General features: G+C 46.1%; 1 protein-coding gene across 1 annotated transcript in view; it reads right to left on the bottom strand.

Annotated features, from left to right (window-relative positions):
• Positions 1-6,154: 6,154 nt before the first annotated feature.
• The window catches only part of LOC311224763 (SLIT and NTRK-like protein 3), a gene marked incomplete at both ends in the record, with an annotated part of 26,929 nt that continues 10,583 nt past the window's right edge, over positions 6,155-22,500 (bottom strand). The window contains 2 exon segments of the mRNA XM_084309867.1: positions 6,155-7,336; positions 10,756-10,975. Coding sequence (XP_084165993.1) covers positions 6,155-7,336; positions 10,756-10,975 — 1,402 coding nt within the window.

Raw genomic sequence — 22,500 nt, forward strand, 5'->3', positions numbered from 1 at the left:
GGATGAAGGTGATGACCTTCTTTGATAACTGCTCCTGTATCTCGGCTGACAAGGCAGCTGTCTTCGTCTGGGCTGATAACACAGTCTGTTTTACTCCGTTGAACAGAGAGGGTAAGGCTCTCGAATGGCAATCTGTGACCTATCTTCAATGTTCTGTCTAACCGCGGCGCTAGACCGCATAGATCTCGCCGTGCTGTGTAATGTTCTGAAGGCGAGCCGCACTGTGTTAGAGAACGAATAGGCCACCTCGGCTTCGACCGCCATCTGCCCGGACCGAACTGGTCTGACCTCATGGAGGCCTCTATGTAAAGGGAGGGCACAGTGGAGGTGTGGAGTGGTTAACACTGTCGTCTCACAGCAAGAAGGTCCTGGGCTCGATTCCCGCTTGAGGACCAGGTTGCCGGGTTGCCAGGTAGGTATCTCCCGAGCCTTTCTGTGTGGAGTTTGCATATTTGTGATTAGCGATCATTACCACCTCAGAAGCGCTCCTAGCAGTGAGGGACAGATGGCAGGGAGTTGCGTTTGTGAGTTTCAATGAAATATTGCTCTTTCAAGAAAATGAAAAATGCACACGGTTTTATTCTGTTTTTTCGGAGAAACATGTTGTGGGAGCACAGGCACCAGCCCTAAGCCAGGGGGAGGGGGGCTGTTTCAGGAGCCAAACTCTGGGACTTGGCAGGCAGTCGTCTCTCAGATAGAGGCTAAGGCAGTGGCTGGTTTGGCTGGGGGCACTGGTGAGGAATGCAGCGGTTGAGGAACCAGAGGGGCCAGGAGGCTGCTGCTCTGTGCGAGAGGAGGGGTGAAGGAGGCTCAGCTGGCCGGGGGTTGAAAGTGGCAGGCTAGGTAGGCTCTCTCTGCCTCTGCTGCACAGGAGGCAGCTGCCGTCTCGTCGAGGGCGGGACCTGAAAAAGACCTTCTTGAGAGAGAGAGAGAGAGAGAGAGAGAGAGAGAGAGAGAGGAGAGGGGACCAGTGAGGAGCCTGGTCTTCTGAGCCTGGTCTTCCGGTGATCTGCAACAGCCAACGGTGGCACTGGGTCATCGTGGACCACGCCATGACTCTACCGGTGGCTACTGCCAGAATCTGGGTCAGCCAGGAAGAGGATTGCGCCAAGGAAGTCTTCTTGGCCACAACGTCTCCAGCTCCCCCGGAGCACAGCGTGTCTCTCTCCACGTCGCAGGGCAGAAGACGGAGAGGACAGCAGAGCCGTGTTGTTGGCAGCTGCTACCCGTCACCCACAGGGCAGCAACCCGCTGGTACAGACGCTGCTTGGGCTTCAGCGTCCTATCTGGATGTCAAACAGCATCTGGATACAGGAAGACAGACAGAAAGTTCTGCAGGCCAGGACACCCCACACTACCTGATTAGACATCCTGCCCTCTATCTGCATGTATGACAGGTGAGCGGCGCTAACCGGCACTTTTATCCTAGTGGGATCTTGGCGTTATATTTAGGGATGCTCGATATTGGCTTTTTTACCGATACCGATATACCGATATTGTCCAACTCTTAATTTCCGATACCGATATCAACCGATACCGATATATGCAGGGTTTCCCCCCCCCCCAAAAAACGGAATAATTTCAGGTAATTAACATTACATATGTCTTGTTGTGGAATTAACACAACATTATGCATACTTTTGACAATAATAAAATCAGAATTTGTTCTTACTTGCTTGCCTGGGTAAATAAAGGTTATAGAAATGTAAATACCGATATTTTCCGATATCACATTTTAATGCCAATATCGGCCGATAACATCGGACATCCCTAGTTATATGCATCAATATAGGTGGGAAAGGGGAGGGGGGGGGGGGTAGAGCGAGGGCACTGGAAGGGGAATCCCGTTCACCACCAACACCCAGCCCTGATGGGCTCAGGGAAGTCAGCTCACAGCAGCGGAGGAAGTTACATGGTTATGCGGAGTCAGCAGTGTCGTCTTGCTCCTCCTGGATGACACAGGAGAGAGAGGGGGGGGGGGGGGGGGGGGGGGGGGGGTGACACCTCTGTCGTCCTCATCAGAGTACAGGAGACCGGGCAGCTGGCCAAGGAGGCTCTGGATGAAGATGTGTTATATATTGTCGTCCCTGGACAGGACAGGACAGCGCAGCGGCCGCAGTCATCTGAGTCCAAGGCTCTCCGGGCAGGATGGGTGCTGCTCACCCAGGCGCGCCGAGCGGCAGAGACCCCCGGGATCCAGGGCCGCCGGGCAGGAAGTAGTGCATCTACAGGAAGCGCTTTGGCCCCCGACAAGAGCCTCTTTGTCACTCTTCATTATCTTGAAGACGCCATTGAAGAAGATGAATTCACGCGCGGCACAAACCAATGTGTGAGAGAGGAATGGAGGAGGGGCGACTATAGCAGCGTTTGCCGACAGTGGGAGGAGACACAGTGGCGCTCGGGAGATAGAGCAAGTCGTCTGGTAATCCGGAGGTTCCCGCCGGTTCGATTCCCGCTCCTCACCCGGGCAGCGTGTCGAAGTGTCCTTGAGCAAGACACTTAACCCCCTAACTGCTCCCTTTGAGCGGGTTGGCACCTTGCATGGTTGCCTCCGCCTCGGTGTGTGAATGTGTGAATGAATGGGGTCAAATGTGAGGAACAAATTGTAAAATATCCAAATTGTTGGATAAAGTGCTATAAATGCAGTCCATTTACCATTGCAGGTGAAGGGTGTATTCTGGTAGTGCTGGTAGGTAGATTGGTGCATGTCGGATTCTTTCAGCATGGGTACATATAATATTATGCAGACGGTCCATTCGGCAAGATGGGAACAAGTGGATTTTCTCTTGTTACTTGAGTTGAATTTGTCAGTATTTTTATGTTAGATTGGAGTGTATAACTATACCTGCCTATGCTGCTACAACTACACAAGTGACGTTGTATGACTCATCACAACCACACCTCTGACCTCTCCAACAAGAAAGGTCAATTGTACTCTCTCTCTCTCTCTCTCTCTCTCTCTCTCTCTCTCTCTCTCTCTCTCTCTCTCTTCTCCCTCTCTCTCTCTCTCTCTCTCTCTCTCTCTCTCTCTCTCGAAGGTCTGTGTTTCTATGACAATCCATGGCAGGCTTACTACAAAGTAAATTAGTACGTTCTGCATAGATATATATTTTTTTACATTTCCGCTTATTTCAGGGATGTGTTCATAGATCTGTATTTACTACATGCATCAATATATTCACATCCAGTTTTTTTTCTATTGGGAAGAGAAATAGCCTGACTAGTCAAGGTTGAATGCTCTCAGAGCTTCTATTATTAATCTATATTCATCCATATGCCCCAAATCCCACACGGTCAGGCAGAGCGTTAGCTTTTTTTTGTTTGGGGGTGTAGACCAATATCTATTCATTTAACCATTTCATATATGGGAGACCTTAGAGATGCACACGCACACACACACACACACACACACACACACGCGCACACACACACACACACACGCGCACACACGCACACACACACACACACACACCTTCGGCAGCAGCCTGCATACCTGCATGATGAGCAGCATCTAGAGAGCAGCGTCTAGCATCTCCATATCTTTCCTGTGATGCTGAGCTGACAGCACTGCATAACCACAGAGCCGAGGAGAGAGAGAGAACAGGTGGAGGACGAGTGAACGATAGAGGAAGAAAGAGTGAAGAAGACAAGAAGAAGAAGAAGAAGAAGAAGAAGAAAGAAGAAGAAGAAGAAGAAGAAGAAGAAGAAAGAAGAAGAAGAAGAAGAAGAAGAAGAAGAAGAAGAAGAAGAAGAAGAAGAAGAAGAAGAAGAAGAAGAAGAAGAAGAAGAAGAAGAAGAAGAAGAAGAAGAAGAAGAAGAAGAAGAAGAAGAAGAAGAAGAAGAAGAAGAAGAAGAAGAAAAGAAAGAAGAGAAAGAGGAGGAGAAGAAAGAGGAAGGAAGGAAGGAAGGAGAGGGAGAGTACGATTGGCCACGTTGCCCGCGGGCCGCCAGCCTCTCACACGTTCTCCTTTCACAAATAGACAGTATTGATTTCATACCATTAATGTGGCAGATTTCACGCTATTAGACTGCTATCTCCACGTCTCGGTGTGAAGAACCCTGCGGGCCCCGGCTTGACTCAACTCTCATCTGATCTGTACGACTCTAACACGCTGTGTGGACACGCTCACAGGCTTACACACCCCAAGCTGTTACTTTCATGCACCATTAGTGCAATGGACCTGTCTCAAACCCTGCCCCTTTTCTTGATCCTCCAATCACAACTGTCGCTTACCTCGGACAAACTTGGTTTGTCCGAGGTAAGCGACAGTTGTGATTGGAGGATCAAGAAAAGGGGCAGGGTTTTGAGACAGGTCAATGGGGGTGCGGGGGGGGGTGAGCATCAGTGCATGTTTACGAGGGTCATGGTGTGTGTGTGTGTGCTTGTGTGCGCATGTGTTGTGCGTGAGCATCACGTGTGTGTGTGTGTGTTAATTCGTCATACAATAGCTGCCAGCCGAAGGTTTATGTAGCACCCTTTATTATTGTATTTATGGGGTCGGCGGTAAAAGGCTGAAGCCATATGCAGAACCATCCTATACAGTGATATAACATGATCCCTTACAGGAGAGCTTCAACACGCAAAAACTAAGAATAAATATATTCACAATTGCCTCTAATATTGGTAGGAGATGAAAGCATAAAAAGGTACCTCCGTAAAAGATAATAATCGATAGTTGATAGAAGTGTCTTGTCATTTTCTTTTCTCCGTCTTCTTTTTGAAAAATGCCTTTATATCCTGGTTTTTGTCCCGTTTTTTTTTTTGTCGCTCAAAATAATTTCCTCTGAGAAATATCTTAAAATCAATACAATAACCGCGGTGCCTTCGTCCGATGAAAGAAAACACGGAGGTCCCGTGGCCCCTTAAGTCTGAGAGAATGGTGTCCTGTCCCGTATACCGTCCCGTCCTTCTCTCTCTCTCTCTCTCTCTCTCTCTCTCTCTCTCTCTCTCTCTCTCTCTCTCTCTCTCTCTCTCTCTTTTGTCTCACATCCAATAAGTATCTCCTTTACCACTCCTGAGCGCAAGCATACCCCGAGCCACGTTCAATCATCCACTGAAACCACTTACTCCCAGGATAAGCCAGAAAATGTCGGCTAGCCCTGTAGGAATTCAATCAACCCGGATTCGTGTCATCAACTAAAGTTTTAACCGTGTGAGATGTAAATGAACTGCGTACGGAGGAGACACAGCGCTGTTGCCTGGTTTACCGGGGAGCAAATGTTATTTTGGCTTATCCAGGGAACACGGTTAATTCAGTGCCGTCGTTGATTGGTAGGGCCCCTAAGTCGCAGTCATCAATCAGCGCCGCATTCCGTTCGTAGTCAAACCTCTTTGTGTAGATAAATAGATCTGTATTCATAGAAAAATAAGCATTAACTACACTGCTGGCTGTTCGTTGCTAAGGCACTTGGCTTGGTTCCATTGTCTCTCGTTCGTCTCTGTCTTTCTCCGTCTCCTTTGTCCATCTGTCTACAATGCGTCTGTCCGTCACGTCCAGACTGTTGCCCCATATCCTCCCCGCGTCACAGTTTATGATTCTGCGTTTGATGTGGTTTATCTGAGAGCTGGTTTGTGAGAGCGATAACGTGAAAACACCCACCACGTTCTCTCACTTCTCTCTCTCTCTCTCTCTCTCTCTCTCTCTCTCTCTCTCTCTCTCTCTCTCTCTCTCTCTCTCTCTCTCTCTCTCTCTCTCTCTCTCTCTCTCTCTCTCTCTCTCTCTGGCGGTGCTGGGAAATAGAAAAAAAAAGCTCTGGCCTCAGCACTGTACAATACCGTGGCATCAAGGATGAAAAAATACTGTAGTAGCTCCAGTTGGACTATTATTTTTTTATTTGCCTCCAGGCGGAGATCTGGGATCAGCTAATCCTTGCCAACTCCTGACCTACAAGCCAATACTGGTAAAAATACAAAACTGACCTCAGCTCATTATCCAGGAATAAACACACTGTAGTGTAGTCCAGCTCTCCCACAGGCTCCTCCCACAGGCATGCCAGCATGGCGACTGTACAGGCGTCATCGTTACAGGATGATTCATCACCAGAAGAGGGGGATGATGACAAGAGAAGGGGGGGGAAGGCGGAGGAGGAGGAGGAGGAGGGGGAGGGGGAGGGGGAGGGGGAGGACCAATAGGCGGGAGGAGGAGTAGGAGTGTTAGAATTGGTAGGATCGATCCAACACCTCCATGTAGTCTGGCGTGTTTCTCAGCCTGGCTCTCAGCTGTCCTGCCCCCTGTTCAGTCTGGCTCCTAGTGCCAGCGCCGGCTGCCTGTGGGCCGGCTGCCTGTGGGCCGGCCGCGGGGACCGCCAGCGTTTGGCCGGGCCTGGTGTCCTGTTTGGGGTCCGAGGGGTGGGGGTAGCGGGGAGGGGGGCGCGTGAACCTGTCTGGCAGGTCCCGGAATTCGGGGGTGGGCATTCTGAAGACGCAGTCCACCAGTCCCACCTTAGGGGTGGGGCCCTGGCTGTCGATGACGGTGGGGCAGAGGATGCCGTTTCCATGGAGACCGGCGAGGGGTCCCAGCGCCCCCCCGGCGACCGTGCTTATGGGCGAGGAGGAGACCTCCAGAGTCCACTCCCTCTCTTTCTCCGACACCGAGCGATAGCCTCCCTCGCCCTCTCTCTCTTTGCACCCGGAAAACTGCTGCTGCTGCGGCTGCTGCTGCTGCGGCTGTCGTTGTTGCACCGCCGCGTCCGGCTCTTCTTTGTAGCTGGGATTGCTGCACATGTGTGCCACCGAGGGCGGGTGGGGGCCTTTGGAGCCGGGCTCCGGCGGCAGGATGGTGTCGTAGACGTGGTTGTGTTCCGCGGGGGGCAGAGTGGGCGTCTCCGGGAGGCCGTGGTGGTGGTGGTGGTGGTGCGTCTGCTCGGCGAAGATCCCGCACTCCATTTGGATGCCGGCCAAGTCGACCTCTCCCTGGCGACGGAACGGCAGCTTGTCCCGTCTCCTCAGGGCGTAGGCGATCAGCGCCGCCGCCGCGAAGAACGCCGACACGAACAGCACCAGGAGACTGAGCACCAGCACAGACAGAGGGATGGAGTCCTTCCCCGGCGGGGGAACCAAGGGGCCCAGGCCCGAGCCAGGGTAGCCGACTGACACCGCGCCGTCTGGAGCTGTGGAGGCGGCCGGACTCCCCTCCTCCGGCTCGCGGTCCTCCTGGGGCTCCAGCTCTGGGCAGAGCAGCTCCATGGAGAAGGAGCGGAGATCTATGCCCGTGGTCTCTTCGGGAGAATGGCAGACCACCTCTCCCACCACCACCACGGCACTGAGCCCCTCCAGCCAGCGCTTCAGGGGGGCCGCGTCACAGCTGCATCCCCATGGGTTCTGCTGTAGGTCCACCTGGAGACAGACGGAACAACACAGTCAACTCGACTACAGTGTATGGTACAGTACCATACACTGTACAGTATACAGTAAATAATTAGCCGCCTTTGATGCAGTTGGTGAGTGACTATGTATAACATGTTAAATAAATGTTGGGGATATAATGGATTCCCTCCTGACTCGAATAGCTTTCATTCAAATATTTGCAGTGCACATTCATGTCTGACCACTAGAGGAAGAACTCTACTGATTTTGGCGACCCCGTGAACTGTCCTTTACTGCCACCATTAGTCCAAGCTTGACATTTTCAAATGACTGTATCGCCTGATCTGTTTGTCGTACAGTCACACAAAATATATCTAGACATGTGATTACTCATAGAGAACAAAAGTCTGCCATATTCTCCACCATTTATATGTATATATGTGTGTATCATTATATGTATATATGGGTCATCATTTACATAACAGATATGTGACTGCCAGATCCAATACAATTTCTGAAAAACACATGGTAAGACAGAAAGTGATGTGTTACTTGCAAACTATTTGTACCAAATTTGTGGTGGAGGAGAATGTAGCGGTCGGCGTATTCCTGACTCCCAAACTGTGGTACACGTGTGGTAAGCGAGGGTCCACCTGGCTTAGTAGAGCCTTGCTACCCCCCCCCCCCCCCCCATTTGTTTAAGCTTTATGTATCTTTAGAAAAATAGGAAAAACAACTAAATGATTGGCTGAGATACCTGTGACTATCGCTTAGCTGTTGTTTCAGAGCAATGGTTAGTGTTGCTGTTGTTTCAGGACCACGGACAGCTCCTGTAGTGGGTGTGCGTAGGTTCTGAGCTGTCAGGGGTGGACTTGCATAGGCGAGTTGGCTCTTTCATTGTTACATTGTTGGTATCTGCAGTGGGCAGTGGTGGTACTTGGGGAATTTGGTTTGTTACATAGTTGGTACATGGTCTGAGAAGTTTGGGAACCTCTGCTGTGGTAGATTGACTGAGCGCTTGATAGAATAATTCAACATACGTGATCTATTCTCTGGCTGTAAAATACCTGTTTATCTTGTTAATGTTTTTTAACCAGATCTATTTGAAAAATCCTTATTTTCCAAGTATAAATCAAACTCTTCTAGAATGTACTGTATTGTGAATACATCCTACATGTATATGGTAAAAAAATGGTATTGGGGCTTTAACCCTTTCACTACCACACTACAGAAGGTTAACCTTTTCACTACCACACTACAGATGGTTAAACCTTTGTAGTGTGGTAGTGAAAGGGTTAACCTTCTGTAGTGTGGCAGTGAAAGGGTTAATCCGTTGTAGTGTGGTAGTGAAAGGGTTAGCTGATAGTGGGTATATCCCCGAAATGGCCCGAATCCTCAATGACACCTTATCTGGTCAAACAGTTTGGCCAAGCAACTGTCTTTATACAACTTTTACTAGTTACTCCAACTTGTCACTAGATGCCACACATGAGATTTAGTGAGAATCACATGAACGGCCTATAAGAATCAGTTTTTAAGAAATGTAAGTGGTGGGCATGTACTTTTATGTCATGACTTATAGGCATGCTGTGGCATCAACCCTTAAATCCTTGGACTCTGTCTATCACTCTGCCCTCAGATTCATCACTAATGATAGATACGACACTCATCACTGTGTCCTTTATGAGAAGGTTGGTTGGCCCTCGCTGATGGAGAGGCGCAACAAACACTGGTATTTGTTCATCCGTAAGGCCCTTATTGATAAGCTACCTCCTTATACTGCATCATTATTGGAATGGAATTATGGAACCCGTTTTAGTGACTGGTTGGTCCTTAAGGTCCCCAAAGTTTGCTCTGAAAATGGTGAATCTGCATTTCGTTATAAGGCCCCTAGCTCATGGAATGAACTCCAACACTCCTTAAAGCTTGAGATGTTCCCCTCTGTTGCAGAGTGTAAAACCTTGATCTCCAACCTTCAAGTTGTACATGTTTTAATTGATTTGTTATCCTTGCTTTTTGTCTCATCTTATTGTCGTATTGTTGTGATTTCACATGCTGTGTGGTTTTATATGCTTTTCTTTGGCTTATTTCTGTATGTTCACTAGGGCTGACCCCTATTAGTCGAATAGTCGACTAATCGATCGAAAGGAGCCGTAGTCGACTGCCAACCTCTTAGTCGAATGCAAAAATATATATATATATATATATATAATAATAATTATTATTTTTTGTATCATTCTTTCCAAAAGAAAAGAGGCCTAGAAGCGTGACTAACGCTAATGGCACGCATACCAGAGGCTAACTGCCTAAGAAAACAGGCACAGAGGCACTGAAAGAGGATTTCACCCATCTAATGAACACACTACTAGACAAATATCAAGATGTATCCATCAGTGGACCAATTGCATGCTTTTGCAGAGGACAAGAAGCCTTCCGTCGACTCCTTCAGACATTAAGCACCCCCACAGTCCAAATGGAATGATAAAAAATAATAATAATAATTATACCTTTTTTCTTTTTCAAATATATATTTTTTTTCATAGTCGACTATCGGCTAATTTCGGCCAATCAAAGTCGACTATCCAAATCCTTAGTCGGGGACAGCCCTAATGTTCACTTGACCTGACTGTAGATGAGGGAAACCTCAGTTGCTTTTCAAGTTTAAATAAAGGTTTGAAATGAAATTGAGGAGTAGTTAAAATATTTAGTTTCGCGAGAATAGTGCCACCGGCATGAGGACAAATTACTCAAAACATCACAGGCCTTCTTGCTATTGTAATTATTGTAACACATTTGTCAAGTTTGGCGCAAAACGGACAATGCGTTCACAAGGAAACGTGCCGCTTCCACTTCACAATGCGTTCACAAGGAAACGTGCCGCTTCCACTTCACAATGCGTTCACAAGGAAAACGTGCCGCTTCCACTTTACAATGCGTGGCGGATGCGGTGGCGGTCGAGGTGAATCAACACTGCCGTCCGGGGACATAATCATTGTTACACGTCCTTGTAAAGTTACACATGCTCCTCGCTGCTGCCAAGTCTTCACCACTGGGGACCAGGCCTTGAATGGCTGACCTTGCCCGTGCAATCCAAGCCTGCTTTTCAAAATCTACTCCATTAGGGGAAAGGCCCACGCTCAGACGGCACCTGTGGGCCGAAGCGTATGTGCTGTGCACCTAAGCAATGAAAATAAAAAATAATGGGAAGATAATCTTGTTCAATGAAGCCTGAAGCTTGGCTGTTTGGACCTTTTGTTTCCTTGACTACAATGCTTTATTATTTCCTTTATCTCACAAACACACCACCCAATTGGTTTTCTATTAATTAAAAGATTGGCGCTGTTGCACGGTGTGCTTTCTTAAAAGAAATAAAAGGAAAACATTTATTTAAACTGTACAAAGTGTAGTACACGTAGGATCAGTTTCAAGCTAACTCCACCCACACCCACCTGCACCAGTCCAGTCAGGTGCCCCAGCACGCCCTCTACAGGCAGGCTGAAGAAGTGGTTGTTCCGCAGGTTGAGGCGCGCCAGGTTGACCCCGGAGAACACGCCCAGCGGCAGGCTCCGGAGCAGGTTGGCGTTGAGGAACAACAGCTGCAGGGACGGCATGGAGTCAAAGGTCCCGGCGTCGACCTCGCGGATCTCGTTGTACTCAAAGTAAAGGTACCTTTAGAGAGAAGAAGAAGAGAGAAGAAGTCTTTTATTTGTCATGCAGATTAATAACACACCCACCATTTTTTTTTTTTTTTACTTTAATTTTTTTTTGTAATTTTAATTTTTTTTTGTTATGGCTTTTGCCTCTTCATAGTTCTCTAACGTTAGTCTTTCTTTCCTCAACGCTCAATTCTATAAACACTTGACCGATACCCATCAATGCACAGCGCTCTAGCATGTTCTGACTGTGAACACCTAAAGCTGAGGCTCAGACCGACCGACCGCTTTAGATTTTTGGCTCATTTTCCCTTATGTTAGAATTTTTTTTATGTAAAAATAATGGTTGCAGATATAGAGGGGGGTGCCACAACTGCACAGAAAAAAAAAAAAAAATTATTTCAATTTTTTTTGGCACCCCCTCTGGGTGGCGCTCTAGGCGCCCGCCTATATCGCCTGTAGGAAGGTCCGCCCCTGCACATACACACACATGCACTGAGTCGCTGAATGAAATGTTCTCTGCACTTCCCATCCCGTCGTCCTTCCCCCCCCAAGGGCAGCCGGGAGCAGACAAGGGCTGCAGCGAGCGCCATGCCCGGGGACCAATCCAAGTGCTCCTCCGCCTTCGTCAGGGACGCGACAGTGTTAGCGATCTGTTGTTGTGCATGTTTTTCCATTGGGTTTATCTTATCGGGGGGGGGGACCCTTGCGAGCACGGGGAGAACATGCAAACTCCACACAGAGAGGCCCGGGAGATACCCCACCTGGGTAACTGGCAACACCTGCTGGTCCCCGAGCGGGAATCGAACCCAGGACCTTCTAGCGGTGAGGCGACAGTGTTAACTACTACACCTCCACTGTGTCTGTGCCGCCAGAGGGAAGACAGTGACTGTGTTTACGTGAACATGAATATTCTGGATATACTGTACTAGCTATATCCCGCTTAATGCTTTCACATGCATTGTATTTATCCCAATCACCAATATGTCCGTACACACTGAGAAACAGAATATTGCGAGTAATACTAAGGAAACGGAACTCACACCGACCACAAAACACAACAGCAAACAGAACTCACACCGACCACAAAACACAACAGCAAACAGAACTCACACCGACCACAAAACACAACAGCAAACAGAACTCACACAGTCCACAAAACCCAACAGTAAACAGAACTCACACAGACCACATGACCCAACAGCAAACAGAACTCACACAGACCACATGACCCAACAGCAAACAGAACTCACACAGACCACATGACCCAACAGCAAACAGAACTCACAGTCCACAAAACCCAACAGCAAACAGAACTCACACAGTCCACAAGACCCAACAGCAAACAGAACTCACACCGACCACAAAACACAACAGCAAACAGAACTCACACAGTCCACAAGACCCAACAGCAAACAGAACTCACACCGACCACAAAACCCAACAGTAAACAGAACTCACACAGACCACATGACCCAACAGCAAACAGAACTCACACAGACCACATGACCCAACAGCAAACAGAACTCACAGTCCACAAAACCCAACAGCAAACAGAACTCACACAGTCCACAAGACCCAACAGTAAACAGAACTCACAGAGACCACAAGACCCAACAGCAAACAGAACTCACAGAGACCACAAGACCCAACAGCAAACAGAACTCACACAGTCCACAAGACCCAACAGTAAACAGAACTCACAGAGACCACAAGACCCAACAGCAAACAGAACTCACACAGACCACAAGACCCAACAGCAAACAGAACTCACAGAGACCACAAGACCCAACAGCAAACAGAACTCACACAGACCACAAGACCCAACAGCAAACAGAACTCACACCGACCACAAGACCCAACAGCAAACAGAACTCACACAGACCACAAGACCCAACAGTAAACAGAACTCACACAGACCACAAGACCCAACAGTAAACAGAACTCACACAGTCCACAAGACCCAACAGTAAACAGAACTCACACAGACCACAAAACCCAACAGTAAACAGGAGCAGGTGTTTACGTGCTTCAGTATCCATGTTAATATAGGCATCATCATATTTATGTTTCTCAAAGTCAAGATATGAGTTTAAACATAATGGAACTCATTCATTCATCACTAATTCATTCATTCAACCTTTATTTAGTCTTGGAAATCAATCAAAAAGTCAATCAATAGAACAATTCAAACCAACTGCAGACGTGGATGAAATGGTTGGTCATTAAAGATTTAAACTAAATTGTCCAAAGGATACTAAGGTATTGAGTTGTAAGCTAGATTGCAAGATGTTCCACGTGTCTGGAGGCACAGAAGCTAAAAGCAGATTTCCCAGGTTCAGTGTAAACTCTGGGGGTTTGAAGTGTAAGCCAATCGTTGGAGCGAGTAAGATAAGGTCCAGAGGTCCAGTCCAATAATGAAGTGATTTAAGGGGGAAGATGTATAGAAATACTGTAGATGCCAGTGCAAATCACATCTCTCTGCCAGAGAGGACCACCCAACCTTATTATACAGGATACAATGGTGCAGTAGGCCTACTATAACATCACCGGTGATAAATCTGAGCACTGACTGATATACATAATCCAAGGTCTTAAGAAAACGGAAGCAATAGCACGTGTATAATTCATAGATGGAATACTACTTGAGGATCCCAAATTATTGTCAAGATATTAACTCATCCATTGCTAAATCTTCTGTGAATGAATGAATGAATGAATGAATGAATGAATGAATGAATGAATGAATGAATGAATGAATGAATGAATGAATGAATGAATGAATGAAAACTTTATTTAACAGATTGCAGAATGGGTACAATACAGTACGGCTCAATACACACAATTGTTAAGGGTATGCAGACCAGGGCCCCGTTCCCCGTACCTGGATAACTGAGTTAGCCGGATAACTTTCGGTTAAGTCTGACTTAAGCCGGACTTTCCCGTTCCCCGTACCTGGATTGTCCAAATCACCATGACAACAGATCCAAAAGTTTGAGCCTGGTCGAGAGCAGGGTTAAGTTCAAGTTAGCCGGATGAAGCACAGCCACGCCCCCGCAAAGAAGTGACAGCTCTTTCCTGAAATTATTCCCACAGTCTAGGATCTGCTTTATACCATTCTGAATTACGTTTTTGTGCTCCATTCTTCCAGAGGGGGCTTTTGAAATGTAAAATAGACCCAAAATGCTGATACTAAATTCACTTTGTCCTAAATAATGCACGTTATATATACCGTGGCGCTCGCTCGGTGCGATGTACACATTATGTGGTTATTTTAACAACGCACAGCATTGCAAATGTGAATCCCGCGGGGATATTTTTAATGATTGAAACCTATCGCTCGTTTGGCTCTGATTCCTTTCATATTCTCCGCTGTGGATGTTTAATGGAGCGCCTGGATTGTGTTTCATTCAAGCATAAAATTGAAGTGTCTATGCGTGGATTGTGGATCTTGTCTCGTTCATTAATGTATAAACAATGAATTTATCCCATCTGGCACAGTGGCGCAGCGGTAGTGCTCAATCCTGGCAACCCAGCGACCGGTGTTCGAAACCCTGTGTTTCCAATATAATTTTTTGGAATATAATATTAATGATTATACGCCAAAGTAGCCTAGTTTTAAGTTAAAATATTATAAATCTACATGCATTGAGGATGTCATTCTTTATATAGCTCTCAACGTGCACCAAATTGAATTATTCCTACATCGCAAAAAGAAGGGAAAGACTAGGTTTCGAACCCCGGTCGTCTGCGTGAAAGTCAAAAGAAGAACCCGTTACACCACAGTGGAGATAAGTAAAAGATCGACCATACATCAATCAATGGGAAGAGAGCCGTATCGTTATTTTGTATAACAGTTTAACTAATTATTTTCGCTAGCAAGATCTCATTTGATTATTCAATCCAGCAGGCAAGTTTAAAGAAATATAATCTGATTGATTGAGGTAATGAGGGACTTAAAATTAGCCTATAGATAACGCATTTAACTTGTCGGCGAGGCGATTGAGCCGTACTGCAATATGTTAATAAAGTTTTAAATCAATTAATCAATCAATGCCGCTAGAGAATCAGGATCTCTGCTATCGATACGTGCTGGCTTTTCAACTGGAGCGGCCGCGCGCACTTATCCTGGGTCTCAAGTCTGGCTTGAGTTAACGAGACTGAATCCACCTTCGAGGAACAGGAAAATCCCGGCTTCAAACATCGGGTTAACTGAATCTGGATAATGACATCTTGATCGACTTAGTTGAACCAGGTACGGGGAACGGGGCCCAGAGAAAGACGTTTGTCTTGTTTACATCAGGGTCACCCATTTTCAATTCATATCGACATTTATGACATACACAACATACATGACATTTATGGCATAGGGACATACAGGTATTTAGTACTGATACATTTGTGACATAAACGGTATTCAAATATACAGCACCGTTACCCATAGATCCTGACAGAGTATATACATATGATGGGGAGGGGACTGTACATTAGGAGGGGGTGGGTGGTTGGGAGAGAAATATACATACGGTGGGGAGGAGACTGTACATTTGGAGGGGGTGGGTGGGTGGGAGAGAAATATACATATGGCGGGGAGAGAATATATACATGCGGTGGGGAGGAGACTGTCTATTAGGAGGTGGTGGGGGGTTTGGGCATTTACGGTGGCCAGTTTCGAATTGCAGCCTCCCGTAGGTGTAAAGAAGAGATTTAATACTTAATACTCAATAAATCAATATCTTATCAACGGAGAGACGGACACAGAATTCAATTGGAATTGCCGCGGAGGACTGGTTTAATGCAAGACAAAATCATCAGGGACATCAGATAGCCAAAAATCATACCCTCCAAACTCAGCATCGTCCTTTTATAATGCATATGACGATGTACCGTGCGTCATGGAAATGTGTTATGTGTGCACAAGACATTGGGTGTGTGTGCATGCGCATTTTGACTGCCAAGCTCGTGACTGGAAATCTTCTGTTTCCCATCAATGTTATCCAAAATATTCCCCAAGGCTGCCTTCCTTAGCTTTTACTTCCTAACCTGTGAGAAGAGACTGTGGGAAGGGACTGTGGGAAGGGATGAGCCCTGAGTTTCCTTAATAGACGCGCTAACAATAGATTCGTTTTACACTGTGGGTCAGTGAGATTTACACTATGTGTGTGTGTCAGTGTATATATGACAATGTGTGAAAGTGTGTAACGATGTCACTGTGTGTGTGTGTGTGTGTGTGTGTGTGTGTGTGTGTGTGTGTGTGTGTGTGTGTGTGTGTGTGTGTGTGTGTGTGTGTGTGTATCTGTTATGTGTGTGTGTGTGTGTGTGTATGTGTGTGTGTCATGGCCTTCTGAAACCCTTGTGTTCATCCCTTACGTAAGTGGCTATGGGTGTGTCTGTGTGTGGGAAATGTTTACACTCCAGATCTCGTTCTCATCGGAACTGCGTTTGTAAATGGAAACACACTGACATGAGGTCATTATGATCGGAGCTCCCTGTCGCCTGTCCTGTTCTCAGCGCCTAGTGACAGATGTAGTTCACTTGAGGACACTAGTACACAGTTATATATTACATATTCATATACATATACAACTTAAATGTATATTTTCCACTACAGGTGCTCTTTGAGAGCGGTTTTGAATGTGGGTAGGGATTCACATTCCTTTACAGCTTTGGGTAGGGCGTTCCACATTGATGTGGCATAATTGCTAAACGTGTTTAGTCCCTTGTTTGAGCCGAATCTGGGTTTAACATGATTTGTTGAGCTTCCTCTGGTGTAGTGGTTGTGGTATTCACTGACCTTTGGGAAGTATTTCGACATGTACATGGGTACCTTAGTCGTATAGTGTATCTTGTAGACCAGGCCCATTGCAAGTTGCTGTACTCTGTCGTCTACTCTAAGCCATCCTAGGTTGTCAAAGTGGGCAGGGGTGAGGTGGGTTCTGGGGGTAAGGTCAAGTAGTAGTCTGACCAGTTTGTTTTGTGATGTTTGTAATCTTGTTTTTAGCGCCTTTGAGGTGCTTTGGTACCATGAGGTGCAAGCATAGTCGTAGTACCCTTGAATGAGTGCTCCTGCCAGAGTCTTCAGGGTATTCTTGTTTACCAGAGAGGAGATCCGGTACAAGAATCTAGTTCGTTGGTTGACTTTTTTTATTACATTGGATGCCATTTTGTCACAGGAAAGATTTGCCTCTAGGATGGAACCCAGGTAGGTAATTTCGTCTTTCCTTGTGACAATATTGTCACCCACTGTAACTGAGAAGCCGTCGGTCTTGCTGAGTTTGTTATTTGAACCGAAGAGAATGGACTCTGTTTTGCCCAGGTGTAATGATAGTTTGTTATCAGCGAGCCATGTCCGCATGTACTGGTATGAAGATTCAATCAAACAATTTGATTTGATTCCTATTCTGAATTTTCTGCTTTCTACTCCTATTTGTTAAATTAAATTAAATGAATTGATTGATTGACTTAGTCAGGAGTAATTTAATACAGTTATGTGCGTATTTATTAAAACCGTACACCAAGGTTTGCAGAATTATTATGTTTAGAAGTTATGTTTATTGTGTTTATGTTTTATGTCTGCCCTCATAGAAGTCACATAGGCTCTCCACCTGGCAAGAGCAGGGCCTCTTCTCGGCCCTGATTCTCCTCGACCTGTCAGCAGTCTTTGACACGGTCAACCACCGGATCCTCACTGAAATAGGAGTTGCTGGCATCCTACCTTGACGACTGCTCTTTACAAGTGTAATGGACAGGTGTCCCCCAGGGCTCTGTCCTTGATCTCCCTCTCTTTTCTCTCCACACCAAATCTCTGGGTGAAACCATCAAATCTCTATGCTCATGATACTCAATTCTATCTTTTCCTCTCTCAGATACCAAAATCTCTGAACAGATCTCAGCCTGCCGCTATACGACAGGTCCACCTGGAGGAAGGCCAAGCACCTCCAACTGAACCTGAGCAAAATGGAGCAACTCCACCTATACCGGCTAAATCCTCCCTGTTGGTTGAACCTATAGGTGTGGCCCTTGATGACCGGCTAGACTTCTCCGCTCACACTGCCTCAGCAACCAGAGCCTGCAGCATCTTCCTGAGCAATGTCAGAATGATCCACCCCTTCCTGACAGAAGAAGCCACCTAACACCTTGTGCCTTGACTAATGCAATGCTCTGCTGACTGGTCTGCCAGCTTGGGCCACCACCTCCAAGTAGTGCAGATCGAAGCAGTCTGTCTGATAGTGTTGTCAAAAATATCGATTTTTCGATACCTATCGATTCTGAATATTTAAAACAGTTTCAATACTCATTTCCCGCAATATCGATATTTAATTATTCATCATCTTTTTTTTTTCTTTTTTTTTTATAAGGAAGTTGCATTGTTTATTTCAATACCTGTAATAGTACAGTAGTCCACACACACATGTGCATTCAGTTAAGTTGGAATATGACTGTAATACAAACAGTTCAGTTTGTCAGGTACATGCAACACAGATTACAGTGTTTACATCTGTCTGCTTGAGAAAATACCATGTTCTGCAATAAAAATGATTGAAGTGAGATGAACAGTTATTTTTAAATGTGTGATCTAAAGACAAACAAAGGGTTTTAAAAGTGTTATATTTATCTTCTCTTATAGTACCAGAGAGAAGCTGAGGAGAATCAACCAGCAACAAAAGCAAAATGTATTAAAAATAAATATATATTTATCTTTTTAAGATTGAACCTTTTTCCCTGTGGTATCGAAAATGGCATCGAATATCGATACTTTTCAAGGTATCGTATCGAAGTTCGAAAATTCCAGTATCGTGACAACACTAGGCTACTGTCTGATCTCCGTCCTACCGAAGTCGCTCCATGTAACTCCACTCCTTAAAGAGCTGCACGTGCACCCCATTGACCACGTTCACACAGCGGCCAATTCGTGCTTATGTCATGCTCAGGTTTGGATTTCTTTCCCATTGATATTAAATGACCTGTTAACAGGGTGCAAAGAAATCCCAACCTGAGTATGACATAAGTGCAAAATGGCCGCCGTGTGAATATGGTCAATTGCTGCACAAGTCCACTTCAGGGGCTCTAGACCTGGCATTCTGTGCAAAATGGGGAACAGCACTATCTTACCTGTAACTGACTAGACCTCACTACTACACACTGTCCACTACACACTGTCCAGACCCCCCTTTGGTCCTCCGGGCACCTGAGAGACCCACTTCACTTCCCTATACTAGGGGGACGTCAACCCAAATCAGGATATTCTCTGTCCTGAACGTCCCACCGACCTAGGGTTGGGTACCGTTCACATTTGAACCGATATACCAGTACCTGTATCTAACTCTCTCTGTAATAACAAAAACCTTCGTTTCAGTTTGTTATTTCAATCAACATTTTGTTATTTATTGTTGTGACACACCACACAAAATAAATCACGTAATGTTTTTAAATGTTTAAATATCAACAGTAATATCAAGTTTCAAGTTTCTTTAATAGTTGTCATACAGAAGTACAGAATACTTTTGTACAAAATGCTTCTTACTGTTGCGCTCCAGAGACTGTGCATGACAAGATAAGTATGAAATAAAAACATAGTAAAAATTAGAAGTAAAAAAGAGGTCACAGTGTTCAGTTTTGACATATGTACAATGTTCGTAGACGTAGTTACCATACAATATACAATACTGTGCAGTGTACTAATATACAATACAATACAATATAGTGCAAGGCATAAATGGACGAGGTGCAGTTTAGGTACAATTCACAGTAGGTGTACGAGTTGTAGTGCAAATCCTTTATCAATAAATATAAAGTGTAAGTGTGTTTGTGTGATCTAAAGTGTGGAGAGTGGGTGCTGCAGTGTGTTGTTTGTTTGAGTGAGTGTGTGCGTGTGGGTGTGTGTGCTGTGTGCATTTGATGGTTGTTGCATAGTGATTATTGTTCGTTTAGCGATTATTTTCGTTTAGCAGCCTGATGGCCTGGGGATAGAAGCTCCTTCTGAGTCTTTCTGTGCTCGCCATAAGACTCCGGTATCGCTTGCCTGACGGCAGCAGTTCAAAGAGGCAGTTGTTCGGGTGGCTCGAGTCCTTAATAATTCTCTTAGCCTTCCCCTTGCACCGCTTGTTGTAAATGTTCTGGAGGGTGGGAAGCCCCCCTCTAATTGTGCGTTCGGCTGAACGTGTCACTCTTTGTAGTCTGCTACGGTCTTGTGCAGTGCTATTCCCAAACCAGGAGGTGATGTTGCCGGTCAGGATGCTCTCTATTGTACATGAGTAGAAGTTCCTAAGGATCTTCTGACTGACTTGGAACTTCCTTAGGTGCCTGAGGAAGTAGAGGCGTTGTCGTGCCTTCTTCACAACACTGTCAATGTGTGTGGTCCATGTCAAGTCCTCGGATATGTGGGCTCCGAGGTACTTGAAACTGTTCACTCTCTCAACTGGTGCCCCGTCGATGCTGAGGGGGCTGTAGTCCTTGACCCCCGACCTCCTGAAGTCCACAATCATCTCTTTTGTTTTGCTGACGTTCAGGGAGAGGCAGTTCTCCTGACACCACTGTGACAGGTTCTCTACCTCTTCCAGGTAGGCCCTTTCGTCGTTGGCAGAGATCAGGCCCACCACTACTGTGTCATCAGCAAATTTGATGATGGTGTTGTTGTTCCGCTGTGCTACGCAGTCATGTGTGTACAGGGAGTAATATAGATAATTTGTAATATTACACTCTTACACTAAACATGTAAAGGTACCGGAATTTGATGGGCGGCTACGTGGCGTAGTGGGCAAGGCGCTCGCCACGAATGCGGAGACGCTGGGCGCTCCACATTGCTTTCAGTTTAGCTGGTCGTTCATACTAATACACATTGGCCGTATTAGGGGGTGGGAAACTGATGGGTGGGGATCGGGCGTTGTGGACAGCGACTCCTACAGGTCGGTTGGTGCGCCTGCGCAGTAGAATCAGGAAGTGTCGGGGGCAGCGTGAGCCTCCCACGCGTTACTCCTCGCTACTGAGAGATCGAGCTGCGCAGGTGAAAAGATGCGACTGCTGTTACCTCAAGTACCGGAGGGGACTTGTGCTATGTATGACTTAGTCCACATTGCAGCCGGCTTGTGGGAGGCAAGAAACAGCGTCCGTGACAGGGGAGGGTTGAATTGGATGATACGAAATTGGGATGGGAGAAAATATAGAAAATGGGAGAAAAAGTGGATAAAAAAAAAAAGTACCGGAATTTGGTACTGATTTATCTAGCGTGAATTGGTAATCGGTAGTACCAATGTAATTGGGTCGGTACCCTTAAAAGTACCGAGTGCGGTACCCAACCCCAGTCCCACCACAGTCAGGAGGACAGCTGAAACCGCAGACACACACATATTCAAACCGTATCTGTGTCATTACTAGATCTCATGTAAAATGTATGATTTATTATGAATATACTTATTGTTGTGTACACTTCAAGCGACGCACTTGAGAAAGGCTTTTGTTGGATGAATACAATACCGTTGTACACAAAAAGGTTGCCTTGGATACAAGCGGCAGCTGGATTACTAAATGTAAATGCAAAAAATGTTTATGTAATTATCTTAACGCATTGTGTTTAGAAATGTATTCAGTAGCCTACATCAACATTAAACCTGAGCCATGTAGTTTGGGGAAGAAAAAACGTTACCTCTACAATGTTTTGTTAAACACTTGAAATGTTCTCCATGATACAAATCCAATCATTGACCCTTTGAAACCAAGTGAACCGACATTGTGTAGCCGGTTCAACGCTGAACCTGCCACTACTTCGACCATGCCTTGAGTGGGAGTCGAACCCACCGGGCGTCCACACCGGGGGGCCAGCATCGCAAACCGCTGCGCCAAGAAAGGAATTCCCTCCAAAGCGCTCAGTTTGGATGCCTCTGGGGAGTGAGTTTTACTTCCATGTACCGTAGTCACACTATCGCGGTACATATCCGTTACAATTGCACTTAGAAGATGTGTCTTTGTGTAGTAAAGGTGGTGGGAGGGTAGGAGCGCCACAGCCAAACAGATCGTTTCCAGTTCGAAACTGTGCTCTGTCTCCTGTGACACTTTATACACAGTAGTGGTCAATACTTAAAGGGGCACTTCACCAGAAAACAATGCTGATTTGTTTTGCACACAATCTCACACACACATCCAAAAAGCTCTAAACAGTTTTGCACACGTTCATTTAGTTTGACAGTTATTGAGAGTAAATGAGTTTGAATATGGCCATCAGGGACAGACAGTGGATACTTGTACGACGTGTTAATTACAGCTCACTGAAATGATAAGCTAGCAGTCCCTATATAAGACGAGGTGTTATTTCATCGACATCATTTCACGGTGCTGTAATTAACACGACACGAGGGGGATTCAATGTCCCCCGGCGATGACATCGCCGGTGGGTGGGGCCACATTCAAACTAATTTACTCTCAATAACTGTCAAACTACAGTAACCGAATGTGTGCAAAACTGTGTAGAGAGGATTTGGACGTGTGTGTGTGTGTGTGCGATTATGTGCAAAAATAAATCAGCATTGTTTTTTTTGGTGAAGTGCC

This window comes from Notolepis coatsorum, assembly GCF_963971535.1.
Source record: "Notolepis coatsorum genome assembly, chromosome: 3".
Classification (NCBI taxonomy): Eukaryota; Metazoa; Chordata; class Actinopteri; order Aulopiformes; family Paralepididae; genus Notolepis; species Notolepis coatsorum.